The 18171-nt window shown below is 43.9% G+C and overlaps 1 protein-coding gene across 5 annotated transcripts in view; it reads right to left on the bottom strand.

The window, feature by feature from the left end:
• B4GALNT4 (beta-1,4-N-acetyl-galactosaminyltransferase 4) overlaps nt 1–18171 on the bottom strand; it is a 53443-nt gene that overhangs the window by 13264 nt on the left and 22008 nt on the right. For all 5 annotated transcript variants that reach the window (XR_011362558.1, XM_069965641.1, XM_069965642.1 and 2 more), the window contains exons 10-17: nt 17749–17815; nt 17531–17665; nt 16137–16246; nt 15946–16046; nt 15723–15799; nt 10359–11475; nt 9922–10211; nt 5305–5458 (exon numbers count right to left, since the gene is read on the bottom strand). Coding sequence is in view for 4 of the 5 variants with exons in the window: in XM_069965641.1 (XP_069821742.1) it covers nt 5305–5458; nt 9922–10211; nt 10359–11475; nt 15723–15799; nt 15946–16046; nt 16137–16246; nt 17531–17665; nt 17749–17815 (2051 nt within the window). In the remaining variant the exon portion in view is untranslated. The remainder of the gene's footprint in view (nt 1–5304; nt 5459–9921; nt 10212–10358; nt 11476–15722; nt 15800–15945; nt 16047–16136; nt 16247–17530; nt 17666–17748; nt 17816–18171) is intronic.

Here is an 18171-nt window from a genome sequence, read left to right as displayed (position 1 = left end):
CTCTGCAGCAGCAGGTGTGGGACACTAGGAAGGGTGAGTATAGTTTATTTATTTAATTTTCCCTCCCATTCCTTGTACCCTGGCATTTTTTTTTTGTATTTAGAAACCACTTTAATTTCTTTGCTAAACTTCATATAAAAATGAGAGACCATACGTATCTTAAAAGGGGCTTGTCACCAAAGCTTGCCGTGTCTTAAAACAATCCTTTTTTGTACCTTTTAGCATACCATAGATTGCTGTTGGCTGCTGGTGACCTAACATGTATAGTGTAGACACGTTTCAATGGCTATCGGGGAAAGTTGGAACAGATTGAATTATCTTATGGATGCCACCCTGGAATTAATGAAAGCGCACGTCACGTAGAAAGAAAACAGGCACCAGATTGGACTGAAGTGTCGGCTCTGGGCTAAGAAAGGTGAGTATAGTGTATTTAAATTTTTTAAATTTATTAATTTTGTTACATTTCACCCATAAAAATTATTTTTATTAAATCTGTCTATTCTGACTTTAGGGTAAAAGTGTATGGGCACCGTCACTCCCTCTATCTCCCCTCACATCCCAATTAACCCTACCTCTTCCAGACTTCCTGGTTGTCTACTTTTCTTGTTCTTCCTTTGTGAACATTGTAATATTATCCTCCATTTATTATCAATTTGCTTAGAGTTTTTTTTGTTTTTTTTTTATCACCTATTGCCAAGTTACTTTTCTAAGTTTTAACCATAGTTTTCCAGGACCCCTTGTGCTGATGTAAGGAGTTCCTGAAATCCTAGATCCGCTCCAATGCACCGTGTGCCTCATACATAAAGACCGGTGCACAATGCATATACAAAAAGTGTCAACAACCCGTATAACAAATGTGCAGGCGGATTTGTTTACTTGTGAACAATACTTGTTTCAACTAACTTTATTTAAAGGAAACTACTCTAATAATTGCTCATCTTAAAAGCAAGAGGAATGTTTATGGAGAGTGGTGTGCATGCAAGTCTGCTGCCAGATATTGGCTTCCACATTATTAAAAATGCATAAAACCAAACAAGCCTAATTTGATTTCTATTGATTGCAAGACTTTTTGGAATTTTTTCTACACCAAATGTCTAAGCATTGCCAGCTATAGCTTCAGCACTTTTATGGATTACTGTGAAAGTGCACAATTCTAAACCATTGTTTTAAAGGGAATGTGTCAGATGGTTTCATATAATGTAACTAGTCACAAGGATCTTCACAGTCCTACCTTTAGATTTGTGAACTTAGGCTTTGAGCTGAACAATTTTTTTTTATTTTTTTTTTTTATTTATTTAGTGTCCACAGGGCGGCGTACATCTCCTCAACTGCCCAGAATTTCAATGCTGTATTGCTGCTTGACTCCTCCTCCAGTATATAAGCGACTCCCTTAAGCGACCAGTACTTTCATGCCCTAGGGCACAGAGGCTACCAGCGCCACCTTGTGGGCAATTGTCGCTTATATGCATATATGAAAGAGCACAGAGAGGGCCGTGCCTTAGTGCATGCCCAGCATGACTGGATTTAGCTAGGAGAGGAGGCAGTGACAGGGTTAAAGGGGTATTTCACTCAACCATAACTTGTCATATGTTGCTGCCAATAGTGAGAACAAAAAATAATTCCATGCTTGTTAATATCTATTCAGTCTCCTTCCGCAGCAAGTGCTGCAGAATCTGTTGGCGCTATACAAATAAATAAATATAATTACTACCCTAGTTCTAAGCTGCCTCTTTGTGCTGAAGACAGCAAATCTCCTCCTCCCTCCTGAGCAGGCTAATGTAAACAAGTCCCTATCTGCAACTTTGTAATGCTGGCTGGATAAATCACAGTGAGTTCATCAGCAACTTGACCTCAGATTAACCCTCCCAGCATTACAAAGTAGCTACAAAGTTGAAGATAAAGCCTGCCAGGGGCCTTGTTTACATCAGCTGTCTCGTAAGGGAGAGGGAGACAGAGAAAACAGCTCACACACAGTTTTCTGTTTCTTTAGCACAAAGCAGCAGCACAGAAGGAGACTGAATAGATATTAACATGTGGAATAAGTTGTTAGGGTCCTATTACACGGAGCAATTTTTAACGATTCAGGATAAACAATGGCAAACACGATCGTTCACTATATTACACAGAACGATGGTCGTTAGTTAGGATCATAGTAACGATCGCAATAACGATCGCAGAAACGATCGTTTACTTCATCTGATCCCAACGAAACAATGAATAATGTGCAATTACACTGAATGATTAGTAAAAAAAAAAAAATGCGGAACCTGAGCGAACGAATGTTGAATTACAGCCATTGATTAATGATAATTTAAGGTTCAGATCTAAATCAACAATCAACGACATACGGATGATTTTTCAATTGTTGCCTGCAGTTACACAGGACGATTATCGTTTAAATCAGAACGATATAACAATTTTTCGCACGATAATCGTCCTGTGTAATAGGGCCCTTAGTTTCAACATGGGCAGCAACATATGAAAAGATATGTTTAAGTGGAATACCCCTTTAATAGGTAAGGAAGGGAAGGCAGGAAAGTAAGAGGATGTCAGGGACAGGTCAGAGAAGGGCAAGTGGGGATTGGGTATGGTCAGTGCCTCTTGATTTGCGGGTTAGTGGGGGGAGGCATGTGAGTTAAGGGGGACAGGGTGGGCTAGATATCCAGTATGGAAGGAGGGGGGTAGCTTAGGTCATAGCTGAAGAGAACTCAGTTATACCCATAGAAAACATGAATTGCTCGACTCAAGCTGAAGTTCACAGACTTAAAGGGTAGGACCGTGAAGGTGCGTGTAACCCCTGCCTGGCCCTGCGAATAGTTACAGTATATCAGGTATCAGACTTTATTAAAAGTGAAAAAGGCAAAAAAAAAAAAACAAAACTTATAATTAATTCAGTAGAATAAGGAAGCAAATAAAAGGACATTAATGGGAAGAGATACTCCAGGAAGGTATAGAGCAAAATGAAAATCAGCATGTGGCACAGAGAAAATAGCAGCATAAAGCAGATTATTACTCTGTCTTTTAATTGCTTTTCTGGCAGTCTTGCAAATTTCCAAATAAAAAAGAGGGCACCCGTCTAAAGATCACCTATATGCATATACCCAGGCATGTAGGTTTGCTGCTGTGTAATATGGTGGAAAAACACCTTGAAAAATAATATATACAACTATGACCGTGAATAGAATGGCGCCGTAAACGGGAACTGGACACTGTTCAAAAAAGGACCATGGCACCGGATTCCCTGCATTGGCGCCATTCCATACATAGGCAATACTTAAAAGGGAATGTACCTGATGGTACATTTGCTTTAAGCAATAGGAATTTTGAACCTACTAAAAAGGTCTTATCCCAAAAGGTATGTACAGAACAGGAAATAAGTAGCTCCACTTGCTAGGACTCCCATTGACCACAAGAATGCCCATGCTCAGCCACTGCTCCCTTTGCTTTCTATGGCAAATCACCACTCAGGTATGCTGAGAAGTTCCAAAGAAAGAGAATGGAAAAGTGGCAGAGCATGAGCCATGGGACAAAAGGACCTGTATTATTGTGATCATCGATGGTCTCAGTGGTCAAACTGAAACAGTTTGTTACCTACCCTAAGGACAGGTGTAACAATTAACCTTAGGGTCCTATTAAACAGGTTGAAGATGGCGCTCTTTTACTGAGCTAATTACATGGCTCGATAATTGTTTAGCATGGGCTTCACGGACATCATGGGCGATGTCCATGCAGCCCTTGCCCTAAACTGTTATACATTGCCCTCTGTTTACACTCCCAGAGACAAGAACCAGCCAATGAAATCATCAGCCAATCGTGTCTTTAGGTCCGGACCTAAAATAATTAGCCACCGACCGCGCATCGTTCCGTGTAATAGGGCCCTTAGAATACCCGCTTTAAACTACAGCAGCATTTGGTGTGTGTTTATGTCGGTAACAGACAGTCAGGCAGACTGCCTTTTCTGAGCAGCATTCAATTGTTTCCCTTCGCAGGGCAGCTGTTTGCTTTGGAGAAGCTACAATAATGTATAAAGAAATTAACCGGCATCCATGGAGACAACTAATTTCAATGTGTGCTTTGCCATCACTGAATACTGGAGGATTAGGCTTTCCCCTTAAGGTAATAAAGGGCATGCCAGGTCCTAGAGAAACAGCTTAATACGACATATGAATAGACTAATAGCAAATCCGTTACTTGCTCCTTATCAGACTTCAGCAAATATAGAAACAACCAGATTTAATAACCACCACAAATACAAGCAATTGTTTGTTAAGTGTAACTAAGATCAGCTGTTAACTCTTTAGCTACATCCCTATAGGGGAATGCCACAAATATTCCATGTGCCATGAATGTCTGATAAATGTGGATCCCATCACATACGGTATCTTTAGAACCCGGGTACCAGGGTAAAAACAAAATTAACAGTGTAGAACAAGCTTTACTTTTTCCATAATATTCCGGTGGTGGAGCCTGTATCTATCAGTATATTTTTTGCTGTAGTCTGCACAACATTAGCAAGGAGCAGAAAGTGATCCATCAAAAAACATGTTTTTTAATATGTAAAATTGATTTAGTAGACAATACTAAATTTCGGACCCAGAGGCATATAAAAAGTTTTGGTTGCTTAAAGTCTGGGTGCAAAGACCCCACTGATCGCTAGAGAGCGTGTGAAGAAGCACTCGGCTAAGTGCTTCTCTCTCCTCACTGCAGGAGATGGATCCTATCGAGACCCTTTCCTGCAACGGGGAAAGGGAAGAATAGAGAGGTGCCTAGCTTTCTCTGTTCTAATCTTAAGTGGGTGTTTCAGCAACCAGATCCTGACTGATGAAAACTTTCGAGAAGTCTGTAAAACGCATGAAAAGTTGTTATTTTTTTTAATTATAACCCAGGAAAGTCTATTTAAAGCATTACTGTCATTAGCAGTAATGTTTGACGTTCTCAGACACGTCAAGTAACTGACCAGCGATTATGAAGCACAGGGTCTCACTCCAGAGACCTGCTGCCACGCTGCAATATAGCCAAGGGGAGTGTGGGACTGTCAATCAAATCCAACTTGTTTGCTTCATTAGTCTATGGAGCGAACAAGTCAGATGTCTCTGTTGACTGGAGTGTAAAGTGCACTGCTATGCACTGTCCCCCTGGCTGTATCTCAGGATTGAAGCAGGTCTTAGAAGTGAGACCCCATGCGATCAGTAACTTGTCTGAGGATGTGTCCATTTTGCTTCTGGTCATCACAAACATATATAATAGAATGGTGTTAGGAATGCTAGAAGCGCTGTTAATGCCTCGGAACCTATGTATAAATACCTTGGCAGTTTAGCACGACGCAAAGCTTGTTCTACGTCCATGTCCTCACTGTCATAGTCCACTAGAATGAGGCTGAACTGGTCATCGTGAGTCCTGAGGTACAGGAACTCTAGATCATTGATCAGCTGTTGGACCCAACGGGCCTGGTTCTTAACTGCCAGATAGGGAAAAAAGAAAAAAAAGGTCAATATCTCTGCAATGCAGTATAAGATATAAAGTAACATATAAAGCTTCATAAATACATTGTTTAATCTACAGTACATGCTTTTATTAAATTTGGTCATTTATAAAAATTTGCCCAGCATACAACACCAAATTAAAGTCAATGGAGTCCATCAGGTGTGGTTCGTGTCCAATATGTAATGGATATGCCGACACTGCTTTCAAACAACAGAAAATACAACTTAGGTTCACAATCAATCTAAAAACTGTACTTGGAACAAGACAAGTAGCATTCCCTACACCCACCATGAATAGGGTGAAATATCACCCTAGAGCAGGGGTACTCAACAACTTTTAGTGAAGGTCCACTTACCGGGGTCTATTGTCAGGTGAAGGTCCGAGCTGAACATCAGTAGGAAACGTGTTTTGTTACTTTGTCACAAACGTTCAACTATTTATATACAGAATTGCTGCTTATTAGCGGGAAAATTGCCATTTTTTTTCTCTCTCACCAGGCCTTTGATATTAGGTACAAAGGGGGTGACTGCCCTGGTAGTATATAGCCCCCCTGTTGCTCCCCCATTAGTGTATAGCCCCCCCTGTGCGCTCTCCTTCAGTAGTATATAGCCCCCTGTTGCTCCCCCAGTAGTATATAGCCCCCCTGTGCGCTCTCCCCCTGTAGTATATAGCCCCCTGTGAGCTCCCCCCAGTAGTATATAGCCTCCCCGTGCGCTCTCCCCCTGTAGAATATAGCCCCCTGTGAGCTCCCCCCAGTAGTATATAGCCCCCTGTGCGCTGTCCCCCAGTAGTATATAGCCCCCTGTGCGCTGTCCCCAGTAGTATATAGCCCCCCTGTGCTCTCCCCCTGTAGTATATAGCCCCCTGTGAGCTCCCCCCAGTAGTATATAGCCCCCGTGAGCTCCCCCCAAGTAGTATATAGCCCCCCTGTGAGCTCCCCCCTGTAGTATATAGCCCCCTGTGAGCTCCCCCTGTAGTATATAGCCCCCCCATGCGCTGTCCCCCTGTAGTATATAGCCCCCTGTGAGCTCCCCCCAGTAGTATATAGCGCCCCTGTGCTCTCCCCCCAGTAGTATATAGCCCCCCTTGTGCATTCCCCCTGTAGTATATAGCCCCTGTAGGGATGTCCCGGGGATTCCCCAGCAGAGCGCGCATCAGTGACCTCAGCGTACGCCGCCGGCCTGCACTTCCGGGAAGGACAGGCCGGCAGCGTACACTGAGGTCTGTGGTGCGCGCTCTGCTGGGGAATCCCCGGGACATCCCTACAGAGCGCGTATCAGCCGGGGGCCGGACAGACACTGCCCCCAGCCCCACAGGCGTACTGACATCTAAGGACAGTACGCCTATGGGGCGGGAGGCAGTGCGGTGGGGAGCGGGACGGACCGGATCCGGGGCGGTTAGGAGGTCTGACCAGGGGTCCGGTCAGCTGGCCTCCGCGGTCCGGGTTCGGACCGCGATCCGCCAGTTGAGGACCCCTGCCCTAGAGTATTAACACCCATAATAGCAGCTGGTGGTATTTGTCCTCTCCATTCTAATCATCTATCAACCTGAATTACATGATGTCCTGTTCGGGAGGACAATCTTCATTTCATCCTTACTATAAGTTACTAGACGTCATCAAGCTTTTATCAGGTTCCAACCTTTTCTATTCTTCTGGTCTTTTTTTATTCTGCTAACTATTGTGTAGAGACAACTCCATGTTAAGAAATTTATTCAGAAACGATTCAAAATTTCTATATATATAAAAAAAAAGCAAGTTCTTAGGATACAATTTTTTTTATTTTTTTTTTACAGCAAACTAATAGCCTTTTCTAAAGGCCTAAAGTTAGTAACGCCTACTTGGTCAGCAACGCTCTCTCTAAACTTCCATAGAAAATGTGCATGCTCCACCATGTATTGTACACTGTGGTGGAGATTTATCAAACATGGTGAAAAGTGAAACTGGCTCAGTTGCCCCTAGCAACCAACCAGATTCCAGCTTTCATTTTCCAAAGAGTCTGTGAGGTGGATTCTGATTGGTTGCTAGGGGCAAATGAGACAGTTTCACTTTACACCACGTTTGATAAATTTCCCCCTGTATCTCTAGTGGCACTAATTTCCCAGAAGCATGGTTAAATCCAATCGGCCTGACCTAAAATTGCTAGGATCACCCAAAATAATCAACTTTTTCAGCAGGGAGAGAAATAAAAGCTCCCACCATCCTAAAATCAGATTAGTTTCTTGTACGTGTGCGATGAGATGTACGTGTAAGATGAGGTCTAGTTGTAAAATGTTGAGAATCATTTTAATAAAAAGCATTGCAAAAATCCCTGGAAACTGTAGTTTATAAAGTACAACTTTCCCTCATGTGGAAAGTTGCACCAACCTTCTGTTAAATAAATGATGCAAGAACAAAAAAAATACAGCAAACTCTGCACTGAGCCTCCCTACTGACCCATTTTATTTTCCAACTCATTGCTTAGAAACACAGAAATAAACAGCAGAAAATGGGATATTTGGCTGTGATCTTACAGTTACAGTTTTCTGATGAATTCTCTAGACTTTTCCAACATATTTAGTGGATGCCATTACAAGGGATGGCCCACCAGCAATTTCTAATCCACAGGATAAGGGGGAAGTGTATGACTGGGGAACGGACCACTTGGTCATCAGAATGGAGCCTATGCACCTTTCACTGTCTATGGTACAAAAAATGGGGCGACTCCACAGCTCCATTCCAATGGGAAAGACTAAAACAATTTCAATAATGTTGCACAGATAACCTGAAGCGGACTGTCAGCAGCTTTTTGTTAACTGAAGGCAGTATTACACAGCCCAAACACTAATGTGAACAAGCACCGATCTACTAGACCAGTGCTTGTTTATTGAGCTTGATAATCTTGGCTTGATAATCTTGCAGCAAGGGCTGTAGATATATATATCATTATTGAAGTCCGTGCAACCCTTGCCTTAAAGTGACACTGTCATCTCCTTTTTGCATTATGACTTCTCTACACAGGTGTAAAGGGTAAATTTTGCAGTTTTTATAACATCATGGTGCTTGTTCCAGTAAAAAGTGATCTTTTATCATCTGCGGATTGTGCTACCAGGGCAGGGCTTCATGGGCACCGTAGGCCACACCTCTCCGTGACATCATCAGTGCATAGGTTCTACCCCATGGCGGCCATTGGTATGGGCCGACCTACGGGGGGGGGGGGGGGGGGGTGTTAAACCTTTAGGCAGGCCCATTGGGATAGTCGTTAAGGGGGCGGGGCCTCAACTGTGATGGGGTCTACTGCACTGTTGTGGGCGGTGCTCAGTGGTCGAAAAGCTCCAGCCAGGTGGCACAATGCGCAGATGAGTAAAAAAAAAAAAAAAAAATCATACCTAATTTTATATCATATTTCATGGTGCTTGTTTCAGTAAAAATTGAAAACTAAAAAATTTACCCTTTACACCTGTGTAGAGAAGTCATAATGCAAAAAGGGGGTGACATTGTCACTTAAAAGTGTAAAATAATAAACTTTATACATATCTGTCGATGCTCCCCAGTGTTCTTCTAGCTTCTGCCATCTGCCCATTGGAACTTCTGAGTTGGTGCCACGGCCAGTGATTGGCTAAGCAGCTTGTCATTTTAGAGACCGGCTCAGAAGTTCCAGCAGCAGCTGTGGGGAGCGCAAAGATAGGAAGACAATGGGAGTGTAGACAGGTAAGTTTCTTATTTTATTTAATTTTTTTACACACAGAGATGCATGGTCGGCGGCCAATGATTTTTTAATAAGTTGAAAGACAGCGATCAGTTGCTGATCGTTGTCTTTGTTACGTGGAGATAATTTGCTGAATCGATCTAAATGGGCAGATTATCTCTCTGTGTACTAGGGCCTTAAAGTAAAATAGATAGATATTGTCCACCTCCTTTAGTCCAGTCAGCAAAAAGTTGCCAACAGGTCAGGGAGGGCGATAACGGGCACAGCCTAGTAGCAGCCCAGACATGAAGGGGTGGGCAGTTACGGGTAAAGCACGTGGTTGCAGACGGGTTAGGAAGAGGTCAGTTAGTGGGAGGGGGGAGCACATTGGACCAGGGGAAGGGTTAGGTAGCTGGGTAGGGCCAATCAGGAAAGAGCAGAGGAGAAGAGGGAGGGCTGTAGCAAAGGGGTTAAAAGGGAGGGGAGTAGTTATACTCACATGTTCCTGGCTCCTGTACCGAAGACAGCCCGCCCGCCCTGTATTATTATTCGGCCGGTGGGTGGTAGGCTGTTTTTTTTTGTCGCGGCAGCTGCATGGGGGTGGGCATGGATGGTGCCAAATAATGATATGCTGGAGGTCAGGAGGAAGGGTGGCAGCAAACCCTTGGTATAGGGTAAGTGGTCGTGCAATGGGATCCGCATAGTGGAAGGTATGGTAAAGGTTCCATGGAAAAAAAATTGTGCAAAAGAGAAATTTCAAATGTCAACTCACCAGGTACTACAAAGTGCACTGTGGCTCGAGGATTCCAGCTCAAGCTGACTGGTCGGCACAAGATTGGTTTAGTGTAAATGGAAGGACTGGGGGAAACTTCAGGTGGTTCTGCAGGGGGACTCTCATCACTCTCGCCCCCAGCGCCACGGTGCAGCAGGAGGTACACATATTCTGCCAGTCTCACTTTCTTCCGTCCTCGTTCCTCCAGCTCTAGTTCTATGAGGTATCTGTTGCCCCTTGCAGAGTCACGACGCTTCTCCACATTGACTATACGAAGTAAAGTGTAAATGCTAGAAAAAGGATAAAATCACATAAAAAATAGACATGAACTGAAAAATGAAGATATAGGTATACAAGTAAAAGCCAGGAGATACACTGAAAACATAAAAAAACTGAAAACATAAAAGAATAAATAAGAAAAACTACACTTCTCTTACCCTCCATTCTTCTCATTGAGTTTTTCCATGTACTGAGCCACCACATCCACAGTTTCTGCTTCAGAAAGCTGCAGGTTACCGCTCACATTGCAGCGAAGATCGTTCCAGTCTGACCTCAACATCTCAAAGTCTACATTTCCTACGCTAAACGTACGTTGCCAATTGATGGCATCCTCAGGCCAGGTTTGTCGAGGCTCTGCATCCTCATAGCTGTAGTCCTGGAGTTCTTCAGCTGGAGCCTCTGAAGACAAGCTGAGTGAAGGAGGGCCGCCAGGAAGACTAGGTGAGGTAGGGAGGGATATTCCAGGGATTTCAGTTTGGCCTTCCCAACTGAAAAGTCCCAGTTCTGAGGTATCAGGTGGAGTCCAGGGTCTGGATCGTCTTGCCCCATGTGAAAGTTTTGGGGGTGTAGGGTGATGATAGTGCTCATAAACTCTAGAGGTTCTCCGTGGTTTAGGTTTCGGCAAGAGCATCCCAGGGAAGACTTGACCTCGAGACTTTCTGACTCCGGAGAGGAGTCGAGTCACATATACTTTATCTGATTCTTGTTTATTTAAGTTCTTTGAGTTTTGTTTTACATTCTCTGTCTTTGTGGTGCCTTCTATTCTACTTTCGTCACTAGGCCTTACCTCTACATTCTCCTGCTTTTCTGTAACTTCTAACTTCCCATGTTTATTTCGCAACTCGGATTTGTCACCTCGCCTCCGAGTCTCTGATCTTCCTCTGCTTCTCGATTTACCCTCTGAATTCTTTCCCTTTCTCCTATGATCAATATGATTTCCTTCTCTAGTTCTTAAAGCAGCTTTTACTTCTGTGGGTTCTGGATCATCTGCAATTTTTGGTCCACCAAGCAACGGCGTTAGGCGTTTCCTACTTCCATGGCGGGCAGAAGGTGGGCTTTCCCGAGGTGCCCACAGGAGAGATCTGAGAGAAGACTTCAAGCTATCATTCATTACAGGCACAGAGTCTAGGGAGTCATTGTAATGGATGTTGATGTGCTGAGGAACCACAGGAGCCGGGGACACGGCATCGGATATCATCTCTTCCCTAACATCTTTCTTAAGTGAAGCACCTGGCAACAGGGAGTCATCCTCATCTTCATCTTCATCCATAAAATCTAAATACAAAAGGATATAAATATTATAAAAAATAAAAAAATAAATTGTATTGTATTTTTTTTTACTTTCAAGGAAAACCCTACAATGAATAACAGTTTATCTACTTAAAATGTCCCTGTCATCGAATTTTTATTTTTGATCAGTGATGGTTTGGGTGTTCAGATCACAGTCAATCGTTAATTCTCTTCCCTAGCTTACTGCAATGGACAGACTCTAATCAGCATTCATTTAAAGTAAATGTGTCATCAGAAAATCCCTGATTGTTTTAAATGAAATATTTCCGTCTTCATTCTCACCACTAGGCCCAAAACTAAAGAGACACATCCTATACTATGCAATCATAAGAAGGAGGCTGCTGTAAAATGATCTGTAAAGCATTACAGTAAAGGGTGACATCAGTAAATAGAGACTTCAATAGATGAAGCTCACAGCTCAGCCTCCCCCTCACTGTAGAAAAAACACTTTAAAAAGGTCACAGAGTACACTCAGTATTGTTTCCCATTCATGTCCGGTCCTGTCTATTGTCATCTATGTACATGGAGCTTGCTGTTAAGCATATCACTAACTGCTGCTAAGATGTCTGCCCCCATAATAATGTACAAAAAAATGTAATAAAAAAATAAATAAGTAGATGATCCAATCAGCCAAAAAACAAGTGCTGGTCCATTTGCTGACAGCCCTTTGGGGCTTTGTTCACACATTGCTAGATGTGCTAGATATATAGACCGCAAATATGAATAAGTGAGATGTAGCAGAGCTGACTGTATCGCTTGGAAGATTATATTGTTCACCGTGGTGACAAATTCAGCTTGGCTTTATCTTCTTTGATGCACTTTTGATAGACTGTTTGGTACTACATCATCTAGCATCTAGTTCACCCCAGAATGTCCATCAAAGGCCCATTAATAGGCAACAAATGTAGAAAAGGTAAACTGTGAACTGATGAATCACACTGCACCATCTGGGATGACAAATTCAGCTTTCCCACATGTCCTTCATATACCTGCGACTTTGATGGACATTCTGTTTGGTTCTTGCATGTAATCAACCCCAAGTACGGGAAAGAATGTCCATCAAAGTCGCAGGTATATGAAGCAGATGTAGCAGAGCTGAATCTGTCACCACAGATGGTGCACTGTGATCTCACAATAAGGTGCACATCTACAGTACTGTCTATACTAAACCAGTCAGCCAGTTTATTATTCATAGGGCAGACGACAGATCTTCTGTTCTCCATGCACAGTGTACAGGAGCGCTTTAGCCTGATCAATACCCAGGAAAGCATTGCACTCTGAGGATGCTGTCTCCAGGGATCTGGAATGGACTGCCAGAACATGAGCGTGGCCAACTGAGACTCACTGCTTTATAAGGTGCTAGAAGACAGCACATCCAGCATCCCCTCCCCCATTCGTTGCCTGTCTATCTAACCAGACATCTGTCCCCGTTACACAGCATTTCATGTTCACGTCATTTTTCATCGATCCATTTCGCTGATTAAAAAGGATAAAGAAACCTCTCCCTAATATAATGAATATGAAAGGAAGGTAAGAACAAAGGCTTTTCTCTATTTGTTTATAGTGATGTGAAAGCTTTTGATCTTTACACCCTATGACTGCCAGACAGCAGAAATTAAGGCAACTATAAATACCGGGTTTTGTTTGCATCATTGATCTGGCACCTATGAAAATTTTATCAGAAAGTATGGATTACTGGAAGTTTAGAACAGACACTTGCACATTTGCACAGACGAGCAAGAAATCAGAGCCACTTAATTTCAGTGTATATGAATTCAACATAAATAAGAGCCATACATACATGGAAAAACATTGCACTGCAGCAGTAGGCTTTACCCTGCAATGTCTAAAATACTACTCTGAATACATTGTATGTGACCGCTGCTGTTACTAATAGCCTATATAAAACAACAATGGACAAGCAGATCATTTCAATGGATATACCAAAGGTATCCCTTGTTAACAGGATGGGTGATAACAAGCTGACTAATAGGGAATCAACCAGTGGGACTGCTCATGAGAAATAGCCTCCCTGTTACTACTCCATAGAGCTGTGAGTAGGCTCTGGACAGAATCTGTCTCCTTCCTCCTCTGGCAGCTGACCAGAAGGCCCCCTCTTACTTTCCTTGTAAATGTAATATTATTTGAGTAATAAAGGTATATACCGAATGGCACCTACATTATGAACTCCCTTCAGAAACTAAGGCAATCCTAAAGCCATTACAAATGGCTAATCTGCATATAAGAAGAAATCACTGCCCATAGATCTAAGCTTGCGCGCCCACTAGCATTCTGTTCCACTGGTGGACATGCTTACTGCTATACATTCTGAACACCAGGTGGCACTGCAGAATTAGTTTGTTTTTTTTATCTTGTTTGTCTAAAGCAGGGGTGGGGAACCTCCGGCCCGCGGGCCGCATCCGGCCCCTGACACCTCCGGATGTGGCCCGCGGCTCCCCTGTGACATGCGCCGCTCTGGAGGAGAAGGAGCCGACACACACGGCATCCTCCTGTGTCTGTGACAGGTGCCAGGAGGATGCTGTGAGTGCCGGCTCCTTCCCCTCAGAGCGGTGCACATCTTCTGTCTCCTGCCCTCCTGTGACGTGCGCCGCGCTGGTGAGGCAGGAGCTGGCACAGACACAGGAAGATGTGTTGTATGCCGGCTCCTGCCTCACCAGTGCGGCGCAGAGCGGCGCACGTCTTCTGACTCCTGCGGGCCGCGCGCGATGACGTCATTTCATCGCGCGCCGCCTGCAGGAGAAGACCGGCACAGAAGAGAGGAGGGAGAAGAGGACCTGGACAGCGTGGGAGCGGAGGAAAGGTGAGTGGGATGTTTATTTTTTTCATTTGGGGCAGACACTGGGGGTTAACTAGGCCACCAGGGACATGACTGGGGGGTTAACTAGGCCACAAGGGACATGACTGGGGGGGGGGGATTAACTAGGCTACCAGGGACATGACTGAGGAGTTAACTAGGCCACCAGGGACATGACTGGGGGGGGGGTTAACTAGGCTACCAGGGACATGACTGGGGGGTTAACTAGGCCACCAGGGACATGACTGGGGGGGGGGGGGGGGGGGTTAACTAGGCTACCAGGGACATGACTGGGGGGTTAACTAGGCCACCAGGGACATGACTGGGGGGGGGGGGGGGGTTAACTAGGCCACCAGGGACATGACTGAGGAGTTAACTAGGCCACCAGGGACATGACTGGGGGGGGGTTAACTAGGCTACCAGGGACATGACTGGGGGGTTAACTAGGCCACAAGGGACATGACTGGGGGGTTAACTATGCTACCAGGGGCATCACTAAGGATTCAAATCAGGTACAAGGGGCATCACAGAGGGTTAACTACAATAGCAGGGGCATTAGGGGAACAATACTTTGCCTTGTTCGGGTGCTGCAAACCCACGCTACTAACTGCCGCGCACGGTATAACATTGAGTGCGGCCCTCGAATGATTTTATTAAGGCCCGACCGGCCCTCGACATGGAAAAGGTTCCCCACCCCTGGTCTAAAGCATAAACAGCATAGAAATGGTAGACATTATTATTATTTTTATAGTCTACGCATTAAAGGAGAAGTCTGGCCAGGGGACAATTTTTGCAAACGTCAGAGGCAGGAGGAAACAAACTATACCAACTTACCTCTCCACATGCTTCTAAAGTGTTGGATCGCCACTTTAGGACCCCCACTGGGCTCCGGGATGTCCTGAAGTAACGACCCAGCTGATGGACTGTCCGCTCAGCCAGTCGGTGACTGGGGCGGGACACCGCTGCAGTCAATGATTGGCTGAGCATGAAATCTATCAGCTGGGGTTGGGACAGGGATCCCCCCCCCCTTCCCCCCCAGGGTCATGAAGTCATATCAACTCAGGGGAAAAAGTCTTCTGGTGGGGGGCCAGGAGCCAGTCAAGCAGTGCATTGCAGGCATGGGGAGAGGTAAGCAATGCTTGATTCTTATTTTCTCCCCTGCCGGCTGTCAAATTTTTGATATATAAAGTCTATGGTCCTGTCTCTTTAATAGATTCCTTCCGATGTCTTCACATAATGACTCACTGAATACATAGCAATAACCCCAGTGTCAGAATCTGACGGTCTTCAGCTATAAATGATTGTTACAGCGGTGGCAACAAATAGAAGAAAAGGGCACATGAGTCATGCGATTCTCCTATGCCTGAGAAGAGCAGAAAGCGGGTACATTTGTAGCAGTAAGACGTCCTGTACATACGCTGTCGATTGAAGAAAAGGAATGGCATTTGGGGAGAATCATCGTCATCCATCTTCATATACTTATAGAATCCAAACCTTAGGGAGGAAAACAAAATATCACAAGCTGTTTCAATTGCGTGACAGCAGTAAGAGGAATATAAAGGAAGCAGGGCCTGTGGCTTCAGGACATGGTCATTTTACAGAAGGAGGAAAAAAAATGTCAGCACAAGCCACAAACTTACTTCTCCAAGTACACAGGGGACTCTCGGTAGAAGCATTTGTTTTCTGTTTCCATGTGAGTAAGACGTGTAAAATCATTTGGGTAGACGAATGTGAGGTAAACCTAAAAAAAAAAAGGAAACAATCAGCAATGGAATGTGATAAGAGGGGAAGACATGTGGTATGTGCTAAGCGGTGGGCAGCGTCTACTCACAAACTGCAGGCCTTGGTAACGGGCAATGGGAAAATCCTTCACCACATAAGTGGGGTTGTATGCACAGGGGACCAGCACATTCTCCACCCTGGATTGTTCAATCATAGGGGCTGCGAAGGAGAGATGTTAGGCGTTATGATCTGCACAGAAGCCAGGTGCACAGTTGTGCTTCTAGGCAAGAGATTTTGGCCCTAGTCACGTCTAGTAAAAAGGTGTGTAACAGCGGAACAACTTCAGTTTATGAGTGTAGACTTGCACACAGAAGCAAATGACTAATGTTAATGTTTTCTGGGAAAGATGACCAAATCTTGGGACCAAAGACAAAGCTGGAGACCATGAGTCACGGCAGCCCACCATTTATCCCTCTATGACCGGGCGACTGAGTTTCTTCAACCTCTTTTCGGAGGACAACAGGGATAAAAAAAATAGATAAATAACTACAAAAAAAAAGGAAAAATTGCTTTACTTCAACTTTTAACTCCTGCAATTTTATTTTTCCATAGAGCTGTCATTTGTATTGGTACCATTTTGGGGTACATGGGACGAATGTTTATTAATCCATTTGTTTCAAACAAATGAAGTGTTTTTCCCCTCTTTGATGGAGTTCACTGCTTATATTTTAATATTTCAGACATTTCCTAATACAAAACAAAAACTTTTTTCCTGCTTATTTAAACCTGGCAAGGAACTTGAACAAGCAATTACTTTTATAATACCACTGCAATATTGCATTGATAAAAAGAGTGACTCGTTGCCCAAATAATGGGAGTCCAGGAGGTTTAAGGGGGTACTCCGGAAATGTTTTCAAGTCAACTGCTATCAGAAAGTTAAACAGATTCGAAAATTAAGTCTTCCAGTACTTGTCAGCTGCTGAATGTCCTGCTGGAAGGGGTGTATTCCTTCCAGTTTGACACAGTGCTCTCTGCTGCCACCTCTGTCCGTTACAGAAACTTTCCAGAGCAGGAGAAAATCCCTATAGAAAACCTTTCCTGTGCTGGACAGTTCCTGACATGGACAGAGGTGGCAGCAGAGAGCACTGTGTTAGACTGGAAAGAAAATGTTACTCCCTGCAGGACATACAGCAGCTGATAAGGACTTGACGACTAGAGACTCTTAAAATAGAAGTAACTTACAAATCTGTATAACTTTCTGACCCCAGTTGATTTGAAGAAAGAGGTTTTCACTGGACAACCCCTTTAAAGCTTATTTACAAGGGCTGATTAGTAGGGGAATAAGCACCTGGTCAGCTATAAGTATTCACACATTCAGGTTTGTAATTGAAATTCACAAGTACAAATGTAGGAATGCTGGGGTCCAGGATGTTTAAGGGGTGCTCCAGAAAGGTTTTTTTAAATCAACAGGTTTCAGAAAAAAACAAAACCAACAACACTTACTCATATAAAAAGTATCTCGAGGATCTTGTCTTAAGATATCAACAGTAGGCTCCTCACTGGTCAAGCGATGGTCGATCACACTGGACAGTGTTCGTGGGATGTGAGAGATCTCATTCATTTTATAAGATGTCTCATCTGGAAGAAACACAAGTTACTGAGAAATATCCTACGTGCATTATCAGTGGTTACTTATGAGATGGTACCCAGCGCAGTCTTACCAGTGTATAAAGACACGTATTGAGAGTCCACAATTTCAAACTTCATACCTGGGAGGGAAAGGCGCCACTAAAAGTACAGACACAGAATTTTAGAGTAATATTCCTGCCACTGACATTACTACACTGTGTACACTATGTAGTGTCATCCCATTGCTTTCTATAGTAGATACCAGCCAGATTCGTCCAAGGCAGCTATGACAGCCCCAGGATAACCTTCAAGTCCTACACTACACAGAGGGCGCATAAACACCTTCTTCATTGGGAAAACTCCCTACAGGGGACAACTATATAAATGGGGAAAAACTAGCCAATAGGGGACCTGCCTGGTAGGGAAATTACCTAATGGGGGCACATATCTCCTACAGACTGTACCGAATGAGACACCACAGACACAATATAGGGCACTTTATGAGGGGAAGGATA

The sequence above is a fragment of the Dendropsophus ebraccatus genome, chromosome 4 (genome assembly GCF_027789765.1).
Source record: "Dendropsophus ebraccatus isolate aDenEbr1 chromosome 4, aDenEbr1.pat, whole genome shotgun sequence".
NCBI lineage: Eukaryota > Metazoa > Chordata > Amphibia > Anura > Hylidae > Dendropsophus > Dendropsophus ebraccatus.
Note: the sequence above shows the minus strand (reverse complement) of the source record. Positions and strands in the feature narration are given on the sequence as shown.